The 24,677-nt window shown below is 35.7% G+C and overlaps 1 protein-coding gene across 1 annotated transcript; it reads right to left on the bottom strand.

Moving 5' to 3' along the window:
* Window positions 1-1,083: 1,083 nt before the first annotated feature.
* LOC115442277 (plasma kallikrein) lies at window positions 1,084-22,953 on the bottom strand. Its single transcript, XM_030167289.2, has 6 exons — window positions 22,755-22,953; window positions 5,186-5,295; window positions 4,712-4,818; window positions 4,161-4,300; window positions 3,248-3,948; window positions 1,084-1,993 (listed from the first exon to the last, which is right to left on the bottom strand). Exons 1-6 carry the CDS (start codon window positions 22,834-22,836, stop codon window positions 1,832-1,834), a joined length of 1,302 nt encoding a protein of 433 aa, XP_030023149.1. The 5' UTR covers window positions 22,837-22,953; the 3' UTR covers window positions 1,084-1,831.
* Between the last annotated feature and the right edge of the window lie 1,724 nt (window positions 22,954-24,677).

The raw sequence follows: 24,677 nt of genomic DNA, 5'->3' as shown, positions 1-24,677 counted from the left end.
GTTTATGTGTAGCCCTAACTGCTATGGTAGCATTCCGAATAATATAATATAAATATTTTATATTAATTTATTATTTTATATTTTAAATATAAAATAAGTTAATAATATTTTACATGTAGGCAATATTACAGCTCTTGTGGTGTTGAATTGTTGGTAACTATTGTGTAATTCTGGGTTCATTTGTACAGTTACTACTTATACTTTATAATTACAGAGACAAACTAAAAGCTAGTATAAATATGCTTTGAGACTGATGTTGAGATATTTCTTTGATTTAGGTTGTATACTCTGGGCATTATGAGATTTAATATCTAATGTCAGAGACAAGATTAGTGCAGCCGGCACAGCCGAGTATTATTTTGTGATTCCAAGTATGTACTAGGTATTGTTGCGTTCCACGGACAGTCGTGACGTCTTTCATCAGAGGACATGTCACTGCATGTTTCTAGTTTTAGTTGTATAAAATGCAATATCATTGTTATAGACAATGTTCTGCAACAGAAAAATACTTTTTAAAACTAAGTATGTATTACCAGACTAGACTTATTGAAAGTTATTGTTATAAAATATATCTTATGTTGCTCTTCGGCGAAATTCCGGGACTGAAAAGAATAATATTATTATCCTTTATATTTTGCATAAAAACTTTATGACTGTATAACTGGTCGTATAAAAAAATAAAAAAAGTTGTAATTACTATGCCCATTCTTGGCGGCAAAAATTTAAATTTAAATTTCGAATGTCTTTTAGAAAAATAATAAAGTCGTCTAATAACGCGTCTTTTTAGATTTACGCGTACGTTGTAGTTATATTTTCTTTGCATGTGCATGTTAAATTGTAATTGATTATAATCTTTTATAAATTAGAAATATTGTATCAAACTATTCGCGAGTGGATATGAATTACTAAAAAGTTATGTGTTCTTTGTTTTCGAATATAGTGATTGTCGTTAAGGTGGTAAAATTTCGTCATATTAAATTTTAAAGGCCGAAATATCCATGATTATTAATTATTTTTACGTTTTTCTTTCAACTGCGAGAACTAATCACTAACTAGACGTGAATTTAAATTCTTTACTTGCCAATACTTGTTTAGTTACCCAGATTAAAGCCGAAACAAAATGTATGAAAATGGACCTTGAGCTACCACCTTAAGAGGCGTGTACAAATGAGACTTATCAGTGGTGACGGTGGGTAATAGTAAACTTTTAATCCACATGGACTAGTCCGGCAGTAAAGACCATTTACAGGTAAGGCCAAAATATTTTAGATTACTACGGTGTGTACAATTTTCACTAAATTGCATTGCAAATAATATATTATTCAATAACGTGTATTTACAAAGGACTATTTCGGTTCAAAATTTGAGTTTTAATATGGTTAATAGCTTTTCCTAAGTAATGGTCATGCTAAGTTTAATTTGTATCGTACACATAATACCTAAATTTACCAGATCATTTGAAATATTTCTTATTCTACGAAATTAAATAATTGTCGCACCAACGTTTCCTTTGAAATCACAATTCAAAGCAGTTTTTTCCAAAGTCCGTATAGTGCGATTATCTAAGGCTGGCGACAACACATTCACATGGCGCGTGTGTGAAGTGTCTGAGAATAATTAATATACGTCAGTCGTCATGACAACGCGATGCTCATGCATCAACAATGTCAAAAATATAGTGTGATGTTTTGTTTGCATCTATCACTTCAATTGTTTTTTTAACATACTGCTTAAATTGTATTGGTCTGAGTACTATGAACGTGCCAACTTTAGTTAACTGACCTATACTAACTATGCACTTTCGATTTCACTATTGATCTGTGGTGAGACGCTAAGTAGCATACACATGGGCGTAAATCCATGACACGTAGTGCGCGACGTTTGTGTAGACGTCAGGAACCCCTCTCCTGGCGCATCCAGAGCCGAAGGAAGTGAGGCCGCGGAGTTCCCATCGGCCACCTGACCGGCATTGGAGAGGGCCACCGCTGTCACCCTAAAAATTTCAAGGTTATGTTAGAATTTTAATGAAATAAATATTTCGTTGTCTCTAAACGGCAAAATATAAAAGAGTTCTTTGGGCTATTATAAAAATATATTTTAATTAGTTTTAAAAACCTATTTCTGCAGTCATTTTATCACAAGTCAATTTCTCACGCGTTAGCCTGGAAACTAAACAGACTATCTGATTAAAACCAAACTGCAAGTTTCGTACGCTGCGGCGCAGCGCAGTGGCGGGGTCATGTCATTTTATATCGATTGCTACTGACAGCTCATTGATAGCTCTAGATCTTTTTTAACAATCGTATTAAATATCAGTGATATGAAATACCAAAGCCTTTATTTTAGGTATAGCATTATTTTTTTGCCGTCAAGTTGATGTGTACTGTCCTGTTCCACTGTAGCCAATGGAATTAATGGGCATTGTGAGATTTATGTTAAATGTTTAAGGAAGATGAGCGTAGCCCATTGCTTTGCAATACTTTGCAATTTAAAGGTTTAGGAGGTGTTACTACCGTTTATGCAGAGTCGTGATGCTTGCTATCAGGTGTACAACTAACTTTCCTTGTAATTGTTTTAAAATATATGTTTTATTTCTAATAAACAATTCCCGCGTCAGACCTTAGACAGCAGCAGATTATACCAACTGCGGACAGGATAAAAGATTCTCATACAAGACAATATAAATAATAAATTTCATATTGTTATCAATTGATCGACAATCAGGACGGCATTGAATTCAATCAAACGGTCTGTCATATCAGATCGCGCGTCTAACCTGCCTGATACTAGAATTTCGGCTGTTGACTTGTTACATTTTAATCGATTCGTTAATTTGTGCTTCGAGACATTGGAAAGTACCGCTTTCACTATCTATGAATGACTTTTTGGCAACAAAACGGCTGGGATCATCTTGGTTATTTTTTGCAGTGGAATTTGTTATTGGCTCATTGTTCTATATCTGTTCTTCTGTATCCAATAGGCCCTGATCTTTAGGTTCAAACAAATTACCCGAGATTGAAATTGTTTGCGATAAGGCGAAAGGTTTGCTTATAACAATCATTGCGTGGAAATCAGCTTAAAGGAGAGCTGTAATAGTTGTAATAGTATTATCTACTTTTGAGAAATTTTGCAAACAGGGTACAGTCAATGCTATATAAGGGCTCAAAATGCGTCGTTGCACTCCTTGTCAGTCCGTTTTGAGACCATTTAACTGTAACTTACAACTAATATTATGTTATGAACTTACCACACAAGCGCCGGTGCTCCCATCGGTGCTTCCGGCACAGAGATGTCCATCATTTAGTGGCAAGGTCAATGCATATCGATCCCTGCAAGTTTTTAACGGCAGGATCGGTACTTCCGCTTCAAGCAACACGTCAGTAAGAGTCCCGTTCGTCTGATCTCTTCCCCATCCTGTCGCGTAACACTCTTCTCTCATATCAATACCATTGTAATCTATAAAAGGATCTATTTCTTCACCAAACATTAATTTCTTGTCACTTCTTTCATTGCTGTTTACTTTTTGTCTGTCTTTAAGTAGTTTTGTTCTGATGATTTTAACAACATTATCTAGAGTTGCGCTCTCGTAAAGGACACTGTCTTTATCATCATCAGTTCTTCGTAGTTCTTCCTTTCTATCTCCTTGTCTCTGTTCGTTCGCCACTCGGACGTTATATCGCATATTTTTGTGTTTCTTTGTGAATCCAGAAAATATATTTTTAGTTAAATTGTTAAGTTTCTCGAGGTATTTGGCTGCGGTGTCTGGGTTGGGTCTTGGCGGTCTGTTAGATTTTCTCTTTATGGGTTCTTGGTTCGCCTCAGGCCTCATATAGAATGAGGTCTTCTCTGTGTTGAAGTTGAGGATAGGTGGCTCAAACTGTGGTAAGCATATTGTGCGGATTCGACTGCCTGTGCTGACGTCGGCAGCTTTGGTTAGCTTCATAAGTGCTGTAATTACGAGAAAAAGTTGTAAGTATGTAATGTTTTTCCAATTAATAATTATAACTAGAACCTATTGAGAGTAACAAAAGTCTGGTTTGTTATGTAAATATTTTGGAAAGCAAGATGTTAATCATATTTTTACCTGGTTAGACGCTATGATTTAATATACAATAGTTAATAGAATACAAGTACGTATATAAGTAGCAAGTATTTTTCACCTATATCATGCTGGTAGTTGTGGAACCGATGATGCAGCACGATCCTCTCGACGGGTACGTACGAGCCCTTCTGCTCTGCGCGGTCCCACTCACCCAGCACCGCGGTCCAAAGCGCCGGCACTGGCAGATTGAACAGCTCACTGGAATTTAAGTGCTGTCAGTTAGCCGTGCCACTGTCTCACTAAATACCATTGCGGTTCCTGTTTAGTTTTCTACGCTTACTGAGTTTAATACATTCCTTAACTATATTTCTATTCATAAGAGGCAACCCGTTATTATTTCTCTGGCAATATGTATGTATGTATCAGTAATGGTAATTGACTATCAGATAAAACACAGGTATTTTAATTACTGGTTTGAAAAGGAAAAGGAAACGAGGTAATCTATTATATTGTACTAGAAATAGTGATCGTTATTGATAATATTTACACCTGGCATATCTTCTGTAAGTATTTTTAAAACATGTTTTGTGTTAGTAGACTCGATTTCGGTGTCATCGATTCGTTCATAATTATGTAACGTATATGTAGCAAAGCACAATAGGTTTATACTTATGTATGCAATGAGCAGTGGTGAGTAGCCACAGCGGGTGCACCAACACCCCGCCGCACCAGTGCCCGATCAGACCGTAGTTTGGATGGAGGAGCTGGAGTGACACCTGGAATTATAAATATGAGCATTGCCAGTTTTTCAGAACAGTTTATGCAAATGATTTTGGATGTTCTGATGAAAGTGATTACGATGCTTGACATTCGTGGACTATTAGGCGAGTGACTTGGCTCGTCATTCAAATTATTTAGTCTCTGTTGCATGTGTCAGTAGCATCGTAGGAGACTGGAAATATGAACCAAAGAAGTTAAAGTAATGTGAATTTTACATAAAATATTTTATATTTAACTTTTCACTCGTTGCAATTTTCTTTCAGAAAATTCGGAGTTAGAATAAAAATAAAGAATCTGATTTTAACAGTTTGTGAACACAATATGTTTCTAAAAATCGAATTAATTTACAACTTGAGAACTTACTTGCCAGGGCCAAGCCCCTCGCTTCGACTCCCGACCTTTGATGATGCGGAGCTGGCCCGCGGTCCTGTCTCGTGGCTGCCTTGTGTGTCTTTTTAATGGCACTCCACATTCTAGAATAAAAAATGAATTGAAATTATTAGGGCATAATATTTTTGAATCCATTAACTTTACGAAAACCACAAGTAAGATACAATCTCACGCCAATATTTTGTGCTTCCTATTCATGCTACTACTAAAACTGTATTCATGGTACCTTTATAACTACATAATTTAATTTTAGTTGTATCGATTCACTGGAATGCACAGTGGCGTACATGTATTGCGTTCGCGAAAAATCTACCGTACTGAGTTCTCAGGTTCGAATCCCAGGTCGTGCAAAGTTACATTACCTTTTTCAGTATCAGCCCTAGAATGTGGAATTTGTGTTCGATATATCGATAGACTTGCTGTTATATCATATCATAGGAATACACACGGCGAAAAATAGCTGTATTTGTTCCGCCTTCACCTACTCCTTCGGGAAATTAGACTCTCGGACGTTTGACAAAATTAACTGATTAATACCTAGTATTTATGCAACCTTCCTGCAAGCGTGGTTTACACGCGACGTTCATGGCTCATTAACTTGTTGCTATCAATTTATCAGTTTGTATTACATGTATTAGCGTCGTTTTATAATTTAAAGCTACGTTAAATATGTCGTTTACTAATAATAAGTAAGTTTTTTTTTTTTTGTTATTTTAGACGTGTATTAGGAGTGCATTTATGCTGTGAAATTATTGGCTCGTTGTTATTTCCAGGAGGACTAATAAAATTAGACTGTCATTCTTTGTTTGAATTTAGGCCTACCGAATGTTGCTTAATGCAATAAGTTTGTGGTTATGGAAGTTAAAAATATTGCTGTTTCTTGCAGCCTTGAAGAGAACTGTAATATAATTAAGCAAGTTAGTTTCTCAAAATACCATGTCACATTTTTTGTTAAAGGACATTTTCGCAAAAGCTAATAAAGCGACAGAGAGCAAAGAAAATTTATCCAATACTAGCTGACCCGACAGATGTCTTGTTATGTCTTAGCTATGAATTTGCAGCAGGCATTCTGTCAATCGCTTAAAGTTATTTCAAAGAACTGACAGTTATGTATAATTAATATTGTCGCTAATTTCTCTTAAATTTTCTAATATTCTGCTCAACTTCCTTCATTTTTTTTTCATAAGAACCTTCTCCTGACAACAATTAACACACAAAAAAAGAATTTGCGAAATTGATCCATCCGTTCACGCGTGATGCGTGAGGGAAATAAATATTCATTTTTATATATATAGATAAGACATATAATTACGCAATAATATGTGACGATTCGCGACACTACAACTTTCATTAGTACGATTTAAATTCAAATTAGTTTCACAGAAGAGCCCGGACGTATTATGCTTCCATGCAATATGTATAACACGGACAATAACATCGTTCGAATTGTATGAATAATGTATGACACACTACAAAGTAAGCGCAGTTTAATATTCAAAATATTTGTCATCACGTCATTTATTATGAGATATTGTATTTATTTCTGTTCTTATTTATGAATTCAGCATTTTTATAATATGTATCTAACATTTTATGCTCATAAGGTTTATAATTTAACGTCTGAGGTGGTTGGTATTGATGCAGAGTAGGTGTTGTTATCTCTGGGGAGAAAAAATACGAATGGTTCTAATCAACAGTCAAAAAACTTGACTCTTATCACTCAGTAATAAAGGTAATAAGGTATATCAGGTAAGGCTGAGTATAAATTCAGATTAGATTGGGGTTAATAATAAATGGAATGAATAGCGTAAATGGACGATGGAATGAATAGCGTACATGGAATGGATGGATTTACGCTATACACAAAAGTGTCTACAGTGCTCTGCCGTTCTTAAACAGTAGGAAACGGTGAAGAATACAAGAGATGCAGCAGTAAAATCATTACTAGCGTCAGCTCGCAGCTTTGTTCGTGTTAATGTTTTTATTTGGAACAAAATAAATCCTGTTGTACTCGAGGATAGCGAATAAAATCCGCAATAATAGTAGTAATTCCAGAGAATATTGCATTCAAAGAAAAAAAAGCAAACAATCTCTTCAGCTGTACATATCTACACATAGTATAGTTAGTTATACTATGTGTAATGTAAATTGACGTAACGAGAAAATCCTCAATAAAAAGCTAATCAGAGATAAATGTCATAACAGCTCGTCGAATAACATGATTGTTACGGAGTGGTTGCGCAAGGAGAAAGCGCGCTGATGCGATGTTGATGAGGTCTGTGCCCGGGACCAGGGGTCCGGGGAATGCAGGAAGCGATCGTTTCCTCCAAGAAACTTTCATTACCCCGGATCAGATGAAGATGCGCGTTCTCTTGGCGATAGCTAAATTAATAATAATTACATACAATCATAACAAGGTCTATATCTTTACGAGAGTAGTCCTTGTCAGTGAAATCAATCTATTTCTTATTCTACATTCCGATTCAAGTTTCGTATCATGGGTTATTTGTGGAATTCAACGACGGGGCCAGCATACAACATAACTGATCATTATCAGGGTAACACCACCTATGCCTGTAGCCAAGATGCATTTCTAGAATCGTAAATGCTAACGTTATGTATGAGAATGATATATCTTATCACAGGGCTTGCGTACATTGAGACGTTTGCCAGTAGTGGCACGCGACAAAATAATTGAAGCACGCGAATAATATGCACAAAAATATAGCTGAGACATACAGAAGTCGCTAAAAAGGGACACCCTGATAGCTAAAGCCGGTTCTGGATGGCACGCTACATACCAATTTTTTTTGCATTAACGATTCGCCATCACTGTCCTAGCAGTAGACTTATCGATAAGATATGTAATTTTTCAGGTTTCTATTAGAATTAATGAGTGTAGAGAGGCATGTTGGTGATGGGTCCAGATCTCACAATGCACTGTATGATAGCGGTATGTGCTTGCCACTCGACGTTAGATTTTAAATTTAAATGTCAAACAGTTACAGTGGCTACAAAGTTGCTTCCAACCGGAACATTGTGTTGATTTTTATTAAATGCAACATTGCTACCGCTTTGCTAGTCATCAGCACTGATAGATATTGAAGTTAATTTCGATCCAGCCAGAGTTTCGGATAATAGAGATCCTAGTATAAAGGTGTCAGGAACTATGAAGGAATTTTACAAACCAGAATGAAATATTATGTTATTTATGTAGGGTTCCAATCTGCGACATGTTTTGCAGTCAGATAATCACCCAATTTATTAACTTGTGTTTGTCTTCGGTTTCACTTTTGGTTTTCTTCGTCTCTAGCATAGCTATTATTATTATTCATAGCTTCGTTCGTAGCACGACATTTATTGGAATACTTTAAGATTCATGACTCATTATCACGAGAACAATGGTACTCTGTAGTACTCTTTCTTAACTATAAACTTGAAATTTACCGGCTAGTTTTTAACCAATAGGGATTTGCTTCAAACTGATTTAGCCAAATAAAAATAGCTCCCAAGGGAATGATAGGGTTTATCTCAGAAAAAGCCCAATACGAGCGAAGTGACGGGTAAGACTTGTTTATCGTATACTAAGAGAGAGTGTAAGAACGGAAGATGCGTCGAACGGAATTAGAGCCGCCGCGAGGCAGAAAGTTAGCGCAAAATTATGTGAAATTATTATAAATGAAACGTTTGATATGTATTGGCGTGTTTAAAAACAAACAGACATGAGTGAAACTATAGCTCGCGTGGGAGGACTTCGATATCTACTCGTCTTCATGACTTGTGCATTCGACTGACAGGGTCCGGCCAAAATCACTTTTCCAAAAATAATTCAAAGGCCATTTTAAAGTCTTCCGAAATTACCTATTAAACATATCAAGCAATGGATTATAAAATTAGTTCAGTTGTATTCATGATTTATGAACTTTGGTTTTATGTCAGATTGTTGTATAATATGCAGTTAATCGCAGTAAAAGGATACATAATATAAAAAAAAAATTGTTAAAGGAATCGAGATATTTCCTAACTAGGCAGTAGGTCTCTCGTATACGACAGTCTGTCTAGATAGGTACAAATTCTGTATATAAAATTCTCCTGCTCATTAGCATTGTAATACCACTGATAAATTCCAGCTTAGAGGAAATTATAGCTAATATGATTATTGGACCATCCAAATCTCCGAATCTGAATGGACCAGGATGATGAAGACAATGCGATGCTTTGTAATCTAAGAATATGGGTGGCGTTGCTTCTATTCATGGGCATTGTAGTTCAATAGACAAACGGTTTGCTCGTCTCGTCATTCTCTTGTATAAAATAAATCTTATCTCTCACAACTACTGAGGATAACCGATAAACCTGATCGTTTAACGCGCGATCAATAAAGGCATTCAATAATAACTCGACGCAAGAATTCTGTGAATTCAATATCGAGGTCGCGCGATGGCTGCGATTGAAGACAGAAGCGACTCGAGGCTAATTGGTGTTCAGATCGGCGATAACGTCTCGTAGATTCCACAGATAGTGCCTAAGTTGTAATGTTACTTTCGACTGCTATATTTCCTCAACGAAGATGTCCCGAGTTTATAGTAGTGCAGCGACTTTTAGAGAATAGTGCAGTTAGGTAATGAGTTGCAACATCGTTTTAGGCATCAAGGATGGAACTGTTAATTTCGAACATCTTGAACTGCTATAAAACTGATGGATATTGTCGTTGAAGTATCTGTCAATTTTATAATAAAATAACTTTATTCGGGAACAAGTTGACAGCCTCTGTGCGAAGCTTTAATATGTAGATATTTAATTAGTATCAGGAAGTTTTATACACTCTTTTATTTTGATTATAGAAATTAATTAATTTAACTGCATCGGTGGCTGTATTACGCGCGCAGAACGCCACCGCTTTGAAGTCCTAAGTTTGGATCCTGGGTCGGGGAAAGTGATATTGGATTTTTCTACTCATTATCACTACGGAGTCTGGAATTTGTGCCGAATTGTCGATAAGCTCTTCTCCTATCACATCATGGGACGGAACACACATGGCGGAATTTCAAGTCTATAACATGAATTCTATCTCTCACCAATAAGGATAAATTTTCGTCTAAACTCATGCTTTGACCCGGAGACTTGACCGAAGATCCATTAGTATTAATAAAATTAATAATCAATCACCAAATCGAACAGGTCGCGTCAGAACTGGTTTTGGCGAACTAAGTTCATTACCTCGCCGCCGGTGGTCAGATGAGAATGTTGATGTAAATATTTTATTCTTTTTTATATTGTGGCTGGGATGGCACATGTTTAACTCATGAGAGGTTTTGATCTACGCGCCAAATGCACGCCCATGCATGGGGGTTATTCGCCGCGGTCCTAGGCACATAGTCCAGTGTATGTACCTCATGGTTGTAACTTCACATTGAGGCCTATGAGGGTTCGTGAATATTTCCCTTCCTTCTCCCCTCCACCCATCCTAAGAGGATCCCTATTCCTTCCCCCGCATTTCCCTTGTCCATATATCTCCTAAAAAAAAACCGCGATAAAATCCGTTAAATAGTTTTTAGTTTTATTTCAATGTCTAACATTCGCGTAAACATAAGAAATCATATATCTCCTGTCAACTTCCCTCCAAGTCCCTACAGTCACTAGGCCGAGGATTGCATCCCATTCGCAAGTTTCTCCCGATGTTAGCTGCGGGGTCCGATAGTCAAAAAAATCTCATGAGGATTGTAGAATTCCTAGTAATCTAAAAGGATATAAAGGAAGTGCTAGAATGAAATGAACACGTGTTAGCTAATTCACAAACGACTTAGTATTTATCGATTGTCTGATTTAGTTACTTATACATACATAGATAGAGGTGGAGGATGGGCAAATTACTAAGGTTACGTTACATAACGTTGTGCGGGAAGATTGACCTCGATATGATTCTGCCAGATACGCAGGATTTCGTTACTAAACTGATTATTTTTTTAATTCGAAAACCAAGAATTTGTGTCTTCAAAATAGTTCGATAAGGAAACAGATAATATTATAGTGGTGTTTTAAAAACAACAGAGTAAAAATAGACTAGGCTTACTATGTCACAACAATTTTACAGATTACTATAGCCCATAAAAAAAAAATATTTTTCAGGATAACTGCGCCGTGACGCATCGCGACGCATTCGGTTGCGGCTCGTGGGCGCTCCATCTTTAATTACAAATTCACTCTTGCTACGGACTTAAATGTCATCTGCGTTACATTATGGGACGGTTGCGACATAACTTAGCATCTTTATGTGCACACGCGCATTTAAAAACTCATTAATGCTTAATCTTTTGTAAGGAACTCTCACTTCAAACTTTTCAATTCACAAGTGGTTTAATATGTATGGGAAAACCGAAAAGCCTTTTTCAACTTTTACCCGTCTATATCGGTCACACTCATCAATAACTCACCACTAAAACGAGAGTGTTTGTGTCATTCATCTTTCTAAATAAAAGAGCGGTAATGGTCGGTGAAATCTAATCGTAAACGTGATTTTTTCCAAAGTTTTTGGCGGCGGTGGCGCGTTTTGTTTCGTTTTTTGTAAAAGTAATTATGTGAATTATCAGTGTTTGGTTCGGTGCTGTAACTGCTTTCATTGTGGACAAAAACTTCGGTTCCGTGTAACAATGTCGCTAAGGACGGAGCTGTGGCGCCAGTCGAGCCGCTACACGGATGTCGACCGCCGAGCCGCGCATTCCACTTCACAGTTTATTTTTAATATCCGCTCATTTCCTTTGTTAAAAATTTTAATGTCTCCATATCATTACAGTAAACAATGTACTACATATATTCTGTTTGCCCGTATATCCATATCGTGTATATTGAAATGTATTAGAACCAAATTTATGTAATTGGAACAATAAGAATGTATTCGAACTATTGGTCTGATTCATGATGTATTTAAAAGCGTATGAAGTTTCCTCTAATTGTAGTAACAATTACAACAAAAGTACAGTCAGGAGTTCTTTAAAAGGGCCAACGAACTTTGAACACGATGTAAACAAGGCAGTTGACAAAAACGCCTCGCACAAAAAGCTATCTCACCGTTATTAGTTGAAAATAGCAGATCATTACTTCCTGATTCGTCATTCACATTTCATTGTCCTGCTACTCCAATAATAACCCGTTTATTTATTTCGTACTTGATAGGTTTTTAGTGAGAGCCGCTGCGCCCGCGTGAATAAAATTTTGGAATAAATGTCACACTTTTTATCTCTCCTGGATAAAAGATAGCCCATGTTACAATCGACATTGCTCTGACGTCTTGGGTTCGAATCCTGGATTGGAAAAGAGATATTGGGTTTTTGAGTTGTTGATATTGGTGTCTGGAATTTGTGCCCAATATAGCGTTACACTCGCCCCCTATCGCACCATGGGACGGTACGCATACAAAAGTGGATGTCCTGGTTGCACCTCTGTTTACTAGGGATAGGATTCAGGGATATGCGTTGATGTGTTGTGTTTATATCATGATAAATCGGAGTGAGCGCACGGTGTATGTCTATATAACATACTAATGGACCTTGTTCAGATGTTTCAAGGTTTCGTTCAAAAACGATCGCATTTATGATCAACAAAAGTCTTGTTCCAAAATTATAACGTGCAATCCAAAGCTTTCGTGACAACAAAGTCCGCTACAAGCGGAGTGATTTGGTCGCTCGAACAATATTGAGTTTTCGTGAGGTTATGTAACGTAACAAACGTAACTACGGCACGTTACGTTGCGTTACGTCACTAACATCCGGTAATTGCGTTAAGTAATTTGTAGTTCGCGAGTCATCGTCACTTTTGGTTATGTGTTTGTTTTCTAATTGGTTTAGTGACTGCCATGAGTCTGAGATTTTTATTTGGATATGAGTTGGTAAATTTTGAGATTATCTGTTAATTTTTTTTGGGTTCCAATCTCGGATACTTCCTATAGTAAACTTTTTATGTGTATTGCTATAGATTTATAGAATTTCAAGTCCCAAAAGACGTAATCCAAATCATCAAGGGTCACCGCGATATGAATCTTAAAAAAGACAAGTTAATACGTATGATATTCAGATGTAGATTATTATTGCTTAGCCAACGTATAGCAAAGGATACTGTGAAAATTTTTGTACCGTAATATTATGTTATACCTTTTAAGCGGCACTGAGAATTTCCTATTTCAAATAAGGACAAAGATTACTCAACAAGCATTACACAAGCCAATCTAGTTAACACCTACACGACCAGCTATGAATAACAAACCGAAGCGTGATCGGAAAACTTCCCCTGGCACTTTCTACGTGGACGTTTCCGCCCCGCGCGGGTGTCGAACCCCGCACCTTTTACTTTCGTTCGAGCCAATGCACCGGTTACCGCATCAGGAAGCACTCTGCGCCGATGCTTATGATAACATTGTGGGAGAGTGGACATAGGCCGTAAATTCCTAGGTAATTGCGGTTTAGTTCCGGTTTTGTTCAATAGATGGCGCTGAATGGTTGTTCGTGTTGCGATGCCGTGTTGTGTTTTGCATACGAAAAAGGAAAGAAGCTATATTTATGTATAAAATAAATTAGAATTAATGAGATAGTAATTCCCAATATATAGTATCTGGTTATGAAAACGGCACACTGTATCCTGCCTGTTTTTTTTTACAATAAAATCGCTTTTGATGTCTAGCGTTAAAATACAAATCAATGTAAATTTGTTTAATATCATAAAATATTTAAAGATATATAGTAACTGATTGACTGACTGCGAGAATTTAGAGGATTGTAGTGTTTCCTATAATGAAAATAGGGAAATATTTACCGATTACACAAACGACTTGAATCCTAGCAACTCTCTCATCAAGCCGGGTTGACAAGTCAAACAGGATTCCAGTAGCATTTGCGCATGATAAATTAGTTTTTTCTACATATCTGTGCATTCTAATAGGTAGTCATTACATGTGCTATAAAGATGCGATTATCGTGAGGAGCACGGTGACCCAGTGGAGGCGCGGCGAGCGTGGATAACGACTCCAAGCACACCGCACGCTATCTGTGGTACAAGGAGATAAACAAAGCGTTCGTCACGTATTATTTTTTATCTCAGAGTCTGGAATTTGTGCCCGATATGGCGATAGGCCCGTCTATCACATCATGGGAAGGAACTCACTTGGCGAAAAGTGGGTGCCCTGGTTGCGGCTCTGCATATCCCTTTGGGGATAAATGCGTGATGTGTGTTTGTGTGTGTGTGTGTGTGTGTGATTGGGTAAGGACGTCAATAAGTCTAGAGGAATTACAAGTCAGAAGTAGTATGGAAATGGTGTTTACTTGAAAGAGAAGAAATTTTTTTCTACTAGTATTATCTTTCTCATTCATAAGTTTGCGATTGAAATTTTATAAGAAGAGATATTCAAATTATTGGGTAGGACGATCTTAAATTCGTTTTTATACTATAAGTTATCTGTTGTGTTTATATTGCTAGTGTAATCGCTAGAGGTGCAATAACTCATCTTCACCCACTCAGTACTAAAAAGTTCCAGGACCAATTCGCCTAAATATTTTGGCATTTGTTCATAGGCACTGGATCTTATCATAAGATCCCGATTATCTACCTTTAACTAAGAATACAAACTCGCTGCCGCTATCTCTTCTAGCACACACCACACGAGTAATCCCCGTGCAGTGAAAATGCATTCCGCAGCGTATTACTACGTGATGTACGGACTTGTAAGCATTACGTTAACATTTACGTAATTTCCAGCTTCCTACGCTTCGTATGACTTGACTACTCATAGGCAGGTTTGGGTATGTTGTCGAACTATTCCCGATCAAGTTTATTAAGTATTTACTAATAATAGTATCAGCCCTGTATTATATACTGTTCCACTGTTAGGCACAAGACTACGTTACTACTGCGAGGGATAAGGGGTTTTTAGTAATTGGTTAACTTCACATATCCTTAAAACTTAATCACAAACTTTATTATTATTTAAATGTCGTAATCTGTAATACTTAAATTATGACCGCCCGCTTGTTTCGTTCCTAGTTATTTTAAATCCATCCCGAGGTCGTCTGGAAGAAATCGCCGACAGCGATAAGACAGAGATAAGATAAAGAGTTTAAATAAATAAATAAGAATGCGTAGTGCATGTCGCATTCCCATCTAGTAGATGTTAATCGAATGATAGTACTGTCATACCTTTTTATTTGTAACATGCGTGATTGAACATCAGCTTTGTGAATATGTAATTAAGAAAAAAATCTATTTGTATTTAATGAGTTCAGTGGTTGGACTAAACTTTGTTGTTTAAATTTTAGACTATAAATGATGTTTTCACTTATTAGGGATATAAAAATGGAATATTTGTAGAGCTAGATTAACTACGAGAACTTCTTATAGTACAAGATACATTATATTTATTTTGGAATCGGTACATTGTTCCAGATATGCTATTATCCTTACAGAGAAACATACACACAAATCCTCATAGTATTTATATATAGTAATAGATAAGTTTATCTAAACTAAAACCTATAAATCCTAAGGTCAATAACAGGGCCATTCGATACAGTATCATGTAATAAAATAATTCAATTACCCGACAATCTATCGAGTAACTCTATCTGTCGGTTTCTCGGCTTTCACTGCAGTTCGCGGGTTCGATGCCTGACCTGAGATGACACCGACCTGTCACAGCTTGATTCGTTGAAGACTTCAGATCTTGTCAAGATTTTGACTGGATTGTGACGTAATGTATTTGTGTCGATGTTTATAATATGTAAAGTTGTGGTGTAGCCGGTTTTGTATTGCTACGTCTAGCTTTACCGAGTAGAGCAACTAACTGAAAACCAAAACAATTACTAATCATTATGCCGTTGAAGTTGGTTGATCTTTGTATTAATCAGCATAATTAATCATTGTTTTAGCTAATTACTCTTATGACAATATATTTTTATGTCAAACGATGTAAGAGTCATAGAGACAACAAGCACTTTTTAAGGGTTTTGCGTAGCTTTTGAAAAATACAGTTTTTTGAATAGAATATTCTGATGACAATTAGTTACAGTCGTAAACAAAAAGTGTATTTATAGGTATCGCTCCGCTTTATTCGCTTTTATCTCCAGTAAGTATATTATTAATGGTACAATTGTAACTAATAAAGAGTAACAAATTGTAGGTGCGAAGTAATGACTTAGCGTCAATAAAAGTCACAAATCGAGCAATAAATGTCAGCCCTGCAGTTTCAAGCTGTGCCAAACGAAAGTAAAAGTACACTAGTACTGACGGCGGTATTACTGATACTGTCTGTTTACAGTATTATTATCTAAACTAGAATAGGAAGACTACAGGTTCACTGATGGTTTGGCACTATTTCGCTTAAGGTAATCGCATGGACACGAATTTTAATTTCGTATAAAATAGTCGAATGGACTTAGGAGAGTTTTACTATTTTTCTATTTTACCTGAACTAAGTGAGGACAAGAAACAAAAAGGTCCGTGTTTACAGGTGTACTGAGTTCACTAGTTTCGAAAAAGTATTTCGGCCTTATGCAAAACATGCATTTCTTTCACAGCGGTAGTCGATGTCGAATTTTATCTATTTTCCGTAAAATTCTTCACGGAGATGGTTCGCGGAGTAAAAAGTTGTAGGTCTCGACCTTGACCGATGCGATGACACCGCGACGCTCTCGCCGCCGCGCTACACGCCGATACGACACGCTTCACGATAACGAACCGATTTGTCGTAGACGTTGACGGGTGGATATGTGTCTTTATAATCGCTTTAGTTATGCCGGCTTTCCGAAATAATTTGCACTATATATAAATACGTAAAAACGGAAGCTAGTGGAATTAAACATTAATTATATATATTTTTCTATGTTATCCTCAGTCTATAAGTTTGTTATTTATTGTTTATTGACAACCGAGAATATTAGTAATATTCCCTTGCCTCCTTGCAATATATAAATTGTATGAATAAGAAGGTTAGCCGGATAATCTTCTTATTTGTGCAGGAAAACTGCAGTACATCAAAGGTATATAAATTTTATTTTCGTAGTTTTTCTTTTCTGAGTCCACCAAACTTTGTCATTCTTGCAAGCTTAACAATCTTCACTTCTTGCTTACACTAAGCTCAAAGGTCTGATGCTTTCCTCGCCTTCTCAATTCATAACTATAATATAAAAAAAAATCTCTACTTTTTCTGTCTTGTTCCACTCAAATATCTGAGCTGTTTATTTCCTTTGAATGTGTAGCGTTTTGCATATAACATCTATTTTTAAATATTAAAGAAGTTTCTAAAAGAGTATCAAAAATCAATTACATATACAAGAAATAGCGTCATGTCATCTAAATTTTTATCTTGTTGACTCTCTACAAAACCGAAGAGATTAAATCACATTCTTCATTCCGAAGGCACAAAAACCGTTGATATTTATCGAATCAGAATGACAATTGACAGTTGCCAATTGAATTCTATAGCTGAGTTTACTGTTTTTGTAGAATAAAAGGTCGCGTCACGTCGTTATGTGAGTAATTACTTGAACTAACAATATACAATTTGAATACAATAGTGTTTCACGTGCCGCAAAACAGACCACTTGGGGAAAAGTGTACGCTTGTCATTCAAATAGTTTTTTGTTTGGATATCGATTGCAATGCGAGCTGTTTTATTGGTCTTTGTTTGAATAGTCTATTTAATGTATAATATAACAGAGCACTGTTTAGTAGGTATCAGATATATTGCGTAATCGACTGGATTGCAACTTCCGCACACGTGAAAATTTTGCTACAGCGGTTTCTGCTGAGGAATTGCGATTATAGAAGCAAATGTGCTAGCTTAAAAACCAGTAAGACCGGTCGGCATAATTCTGGAGACTAACAAGTGAAGGAATGTCTCTCGTTGTCATATTTGGACTACACTGTGGACTGAGGTTGACGTCTATTTAGTTTGCCAGTTTGGAAATAACTAAACTCGTCTAAAACATTATTCGAAAGTCTAGTACTTACATTTGCAATATTTTTGTGCTCTAGTGTCCTGAGCGTTTTGGTTTTCATATATAACAAGTCAGTTATCAGTTACATTTTATAAGAATGTCAAGTATGTTCAATGTGTCCGGCCCACTTAGATTTTATCGCGACATGTCAGTCATTAAATTCAATAATAAGTAGGTACTTAGTCCAGTATTTTTGTTAACTACTTTATGAATTTTGTTTTTACCTAAGCTAGTCAGCACCACAAATCATTTTGTAATAGAATTATCAAGTAAACAGCCGCTAAAGCAATATGGCGGTAAATCACCGCGGGAGTCGCCGGCCATTGTATTTTGTGGGAAACTATGATATTACGCAACAGTCATTTTCACATTTCTATTTTATAACTAATAATGTTATTACAGAAATGTTTCTATCGAATCATTCGGATTAGATAAACAGAGAAAGTGGATCTAATTCGATTCAATTGTACTGGAGCGATCTGAGAGTAAAATGTCGGAAACTACGCGGCGAACTGCGCCTCCTAACTTGCCTGCCAGTTACTGTCCGCTATGAGAAGTACGTTCATCTTACTGCCGTATCGTGCAACCTATGATTTATTCGTTTTTTTTTATACATGACTAGAGTCGGCTATTCGCAGAACTTTGCGTATCGCAACACTTCTTGGAACAAAAGAGATAAATTATTATGCTATCAATTGGCTCTACTCTAAGTTAATCATTGATTGACATGTTCATTAGTAAGCCTCTCTAAACTATCTAAATATATTTTCCTTCCGTAAATAAAATAAAAACCTTTTCTATTATAAACGAACTAAACGACGAAACTCAACTCAAGACTTTAATATCTCGTCTTCAAATAACGAAGTTACCGAACCGACAATTCAATAAATGTGAATGAATATTACAAATTGAATAGTGGTGTGCGGGCGGTGGTAAGCGGAACAAATGGTAATCGATTTAATCTGTGGGACTATTGTGGCACGGCCCGAGCCGCAGACTCACGTCACCGTCCCCTGCCTCGTCGACCACTTTTTAACTTTCCACACAATTCGGTAGTTTCGTAATTGTTGTAACAGTGACAGTGAATTCGGTAATTGTTTGACAATCTGTAATAATCAGGTGATTTTGGCACGCCGCCATACGCGCATGCGCTGATTTTATTTGAGTAACGATATAAAACTAGCTTTGGATTTTATCGTGCTTTTTAATTTTTATTTTACTCGTTTCGTTAATGGGGGGAGTGAAAACAAAAACAAGAAATCGCAATAAAATAATAATAAGTTTTGTTCCTAATTTTCGTGTAAATAAGAAATTATTTAATTTAATAACAAATTCGCATTTTTCGTAGGGTGATTGATTTTGGGGTATCAGGTTTATTTATTTTATGAAAAAAGGTAATCACTGGTCAGATGAAAATAAATAATAATTAAAACCTATCGAATAAAAAGTTATTTTGTTCGAAATTCAATATTCAAATTCAATGTCCTAGATAAGTAAGACGATTTTTTTAATCATCTAAGGTAGTAAATAATAATTTCATGCATCTACCTAGCTGTATAAAACGCAACAATGAAGATGTCACTTATTCGTGGTTATGTCAAAGAGTATTGAGAGAAACGGCCAATTCCTTCTGTATACAAAACTGGCTGCAGCGCGGCGTACAGATTTGAATTGTCATCGTTAGAAACAAGTGATGAATCTGAGCGTGGCAGTAAGAGGAAATAAATACGATGAGGAAATATTACAATAAAAATAATAATTAAAATAAGGGTTCAATTCGTTATTATATGCTTATGTCTATTGTAACCGGGACAAACACACACGAACTGGAATCTACATTCTCATTAAAACTATTTTTCAATTACTCAAAATATTTTCATTAAAGAATAATGTAAATTTAAAATGCGAGTTTTTAATGACGAGCAACGTACCTACAAGTCATTGGCTTAGTGTTTGCGAGACAAAGCACAGTTTTACTGGAGCGGTCCCTTTCTATAATTTCACTTTCGTTTAGATAAAAACACCAATTGACGTTAAAACATTTACATTGCAAAATAGACTTTTCCCCGTAACTGCATCACATAGTATCATTTACAGGGTTGGTGATGCATTTATTAACAATTGAAAGACTGAGAAAAAGGAAAGTATCTTTTAGATTTTTTTTAAGGAAGAGAGATGTATTGTATGTGTTAAGTTCTCTTTAGTGTGGCATAACACCTTAAAAACAGCACAAACATTAGACCCGATTGAGGATATGCTGAAATATACGAAAACCAAGACCGTCGACATTCTTTCATAAATCTGTTACGGTTAAATATTTCAGCTCTTCGTAAAATAGTTTAGCTAACTTTTACTATCAAACTATTCAATGCAAATTGTGCTGTCCCATTCAATGTGTAATCGAAATTTACTACGGCATGCCTTAACTATCTCGCAATAAATGTACCCAACGGATTCCTGATTTCACCTAAATATATATTTTCTCGTCTAGCTTGTTGCTTTTACTAAAACAACAAAACCTATCCAAATATATTCAATACACATCAATATTTGTACATACGGGGATCGAACCCACGGCCTCTCAATACACAACCAGCGAATAACCACCATGCCACAGAGGGTAGTATGGTATATATTAGTTTATATTTTATTACACTCGTTAGAGTTGGTGATAAGCTAGAGTTACTTTAAAAAATATAAATCTCTATGAAGTGTTGGTATCATTAGCTTGAAATTCATTTATAGGTGGATACTATCTTGCTTGTGGGTGACATAATTTTATGAGTATGGCTTAGTGTCCAGAATTGTTTGTATTATTAAATTCCAATTTGGTTATAATATTTTCATCCCAAATATGAAACGCTTATTGAGTACACGAACATAAAAGCACAGTTATTACACATAAAATAAAATTCCAATGAGAGGTCCATATCCTCCAATATATTTCACAACAAACTTCCGTTCCTGAACATTAACAGCGCACTTATGATTCACTTAGTAAGGTAGTGTTACATGCAGTAGCTTTCCATATATAATTGATAGTAGTAAGTTATTGGTCAATGCAGTAAAATAAGTTAATGAAAGAGGTGTACCAGACCTTCTTCAGTTACAACTGCCCATAGAGGTTGCTATTAAGAACTTTATCTGTTTTAAACCGGGTAAGGTCTCGATAAATCAATCATGTCACTTACTTATACACAAAAGGATATTAAAATTTATATAAAACGTATGCACAAAAGACATTCAATCAAAACAAATTACTATTGCGAAAATTTTAGACGTGACTTCTTATAACATAACCGTTATAATTAATATCAGTTTGTTATAAATATAACACTAAAAAGTTATTAGTATGTATGTATTTATGGATGTATATATCGGGGCGGAAATGGTAATAACTTATACAGTGTTATATAAAGAGACAACGCTTCGTAAAAATTTAAGATATTTTTTGAATGCAAGTGGACATAAATGTGGTAAATATTTTTGTAAAGCTATATTACGTGATCATTTTTAGGTGTATATATCCGAATAAATACGAGTGATTTTATAACGTACACACCTCTGACTTTTCTAAAAATCATGTGTGTATTCTTTATGAATTTATCTTTCGCTTTAACGGTGAAGGAAAACATCGTGAGGAAACCTGCACATCTGAGAAGTTCTCTATAGGAATTTCAAAGGTGTGTGAAGTCTACCAATCCGCACTAGGCCAGCGTGGTGGACTAAGGCCTAATCCCTCTTAGTAGTAGAGGAGGTCCGTGCTCAGCAGTGGGCGAGTATATAATACAGGGCTGATATTATTATTATTATTTATTGAATATATATTGGCCTATATCTCAAAATTATTATCCCAAAACATAGAGCCTTATATCTTCTTGGACTATGTAGAGATTTATAACAGAGACAGCTTTCGAAGCGCGTTGAAATCGTTTTAAGACATGTACCGTATTTAAGGCTATATATAAATTTATTAACGTTTTATTAATTAGTTTAATTTTTTACATTTAATGTATATCACGTAATATGTACGTATAATAATTTGGATGATCGGAAATAAAGAACCAAAAGTTCATAGTATAATTAATCTTTAAGCTTTATAACTGAAAATGACTTGAACCTACCTAATAATTGCAAACCAGGATCTTGTTATTGAATATGGAATATATTCATTAAACGCAGTATCTGTAAATTTTTGGTCCTACGAACCGGATAAGCATACAAAATTTAATTTGATATCATGACGATGTATACTTGTTCGTATTATAATATCCATTAATTTCGATGTGACTAAATATTTATAATAACAATATTGAATAAAATCAACAGACATGTTATGATTATGTATAATTATAACTGTTATTGTAATTGTAAAAAGTATGACACATTTTGGTGATTTAACTCGAAATAATCTCTTATTTGAAACATGCTTGTTTTTTGAGAGGTTGTCTTAAAGCTAGTAAATTTAAAGCAGAAAATAAAAATTAATGTAGTCCAAAAATTAAATTGCGAACCAAATTTTTGCTAAAATTACTCAATCTATAAAATTAGTAAAGGCTTACCTCTAGGACTATAAGCTCTACAGTTCTCCGCAAAAATTAACGAAATCAACACAATAACAACTAAACACTTCCATGTTGCCATTTTTCACTCATAAATTAAAACGATACACATTGGTCACCGACCGCGTCGTCCGACGTTTGGGCGGGAACTGACCAAAGACAATATACCGAAATAACGAAAGCGGTAAGCGTCGGCGCAGGCCGGAGCTAGTCGACGCTATGGACAAAATATAGTTTTACTTTTTTCCGCGATGCTTTGCGCCGGCGCCTAATACCCCGCTGGGAAATGTTGTGGCTGTGTGCTGGGGTTTGTAACATTTGGCATGAATACGGACCATCTGTACAAGAAGTCTATGATTCTATTCAGTAATTGTTACTGAGAGATGTTTCTAACTACACTAAGTTAAACTGAAATCGCATGTCTTTCTGTCTTTATTTCTTCTTTGTTAATCAGAGATTATTGTTATGCAAAAATATTTATAAAGGTGTAAGTACAGGTACGCTAAGTGCATCCATATGAACATTTGCTTTACATTTCTAACATAACTTAATTATTATGTGGTAACTGCTAGAGGTTCAAGAACATTGGTAGAATCCGTGCTAGATTCGTGGTTGTTAATACGAATAACCAGAAATTGGGTTTAGCTTGTAAGGTCTACCGTAAGACAACATTTTTATTTTAAATCTAAATATCGATATGTAATTAAACTCATAGCACGAACCAAACATTACACTCATCTGTCCGTAGAGAGTGAAATGATTGAGTGCGCGTGCGCACCGCTAAAAGGAACCGACGCAGTTGCACCACGGCCCCCGACATGATAGCACGTAGAGCGCATTTACATATTGCTGACGATGAACACTTTCCTTCATATGACCTGCAGGTTTAATGTCGTTTGTTTGATTTGCAAAGACAAACTAATCGTTCGATTCTTAATGCCAGCAATATTTTGTAAATACGTGAAATACTGAAAATGCAGTTAATTTCTTGACAGGTGTAGATTATTGGTGTAAAGCGTATTTGAACGATACGTTTCATGAGTGTAAAGCGTGTCTATGTTTGTTATTTATCCGTCCAATATTTAAATATATGTTTATTTAAATTAAGACATGTGATGCCATAAAGTTATTTACTTTTAAACAACAATGGTCCACGGGAACGAATTATTTGGCACAACCAGTTTACATAATAAAATTCTGAACATTAACTCATTTATTGATAAATAATATACACCGTGAAATAAGCATGAAGATTTGCGCAAGATTGCCATACGTTAAAGATAACATTAGTAAACACTAAGTACGGACTTATGAAAATAAATGTGCGAATTGGGAAACAGGTTGCAATTCTTGGCCAATTTAAACTATCTAAATTAGCTGTTGGAAAAATAGGTTAGGCCCAAACCCAATAATATAGGAATGAAATTAGAATAAGGCAAGTAATGCCGTTTTCTTATTTCATTTTGGTGAGTATTTTATCATCCGGCAGAGCTGGCCTGAAAAGTTATAAAGACTGGATGTTCTGAAACTCTACCATGGCAACGTGTCGGCGCTACAACGTAAAATATTGATGTGTATAAAAACGATACCAGATTTCTCTGGATGTATCTTTCGATTTAAGCTTTTTTATGATACAGTTTTTATAACCGTTTGGGAAGGCCACCTTTTGTAGAGTTTATTTTTGGAGCTATTTAGGTTTATTTTTAAATAGGGGCTATTTTGGAGCATACTTACCTTAATTCTTTTCAGATTCTCATGTAATTGACAGTTTTGGGCAAATCAGTCAATTTTCTCCTTATTTTAATCATTCACCGCCGGTAGATTCGTTCGAAGTAGAGCTTTTGGTAAAGTGACAGCGAACCCCATTTCAATTTATTATCAGTAGAGCATATGTACGATTATTAATTGATTATTATGTAAAGA

Source organism: Manduca sexta, chromosome 21 (genome assembly GCF_014839805.1).
Source record: "Manduca sexta isolate Smith_Timp_Sample1 chromosome 21, JHU_Msex_v1.0, whole genome shotgun sequence".
In the NCBI taxonomy this organism is placed as follows: domain Eukaryota; kingdom Metazoa; phylum Arthropoda; class Insecta; order Lepidoptera; family Sphingidae; genus Manduca; species Manduca sexta.
Note: the sequence above shows the minus strand (reverse complement) of the source record. Positions and strands in the feature narration are given on the sequence as shown.

Bases quoted from the DNA above. Each gene is read 5' to 3' on its own strand.
- LOC115442277 (XM_030167289.2), bottom strand. From the start codon at position 22,836: ATGGCAACATGGAAGTGTTTAGTTGTTATTGTGTTGATTTCGTTAATT. The intron at 5,296-22,754 runs GTAAGCCTTTAC...TTTTTATTCTAG, and splicing joins TAGAGCTTATAGTCCTAGAG to AATGTGGAGTGCCATTAAAA. The intron at 4,819-5,185 runs GTAAGTTCTCAA...TTATAATTCCAG, and splicing joins GAGGGGCTTGGCCCTGGCAA to GTGTCACTCCAGCTCCTCCA.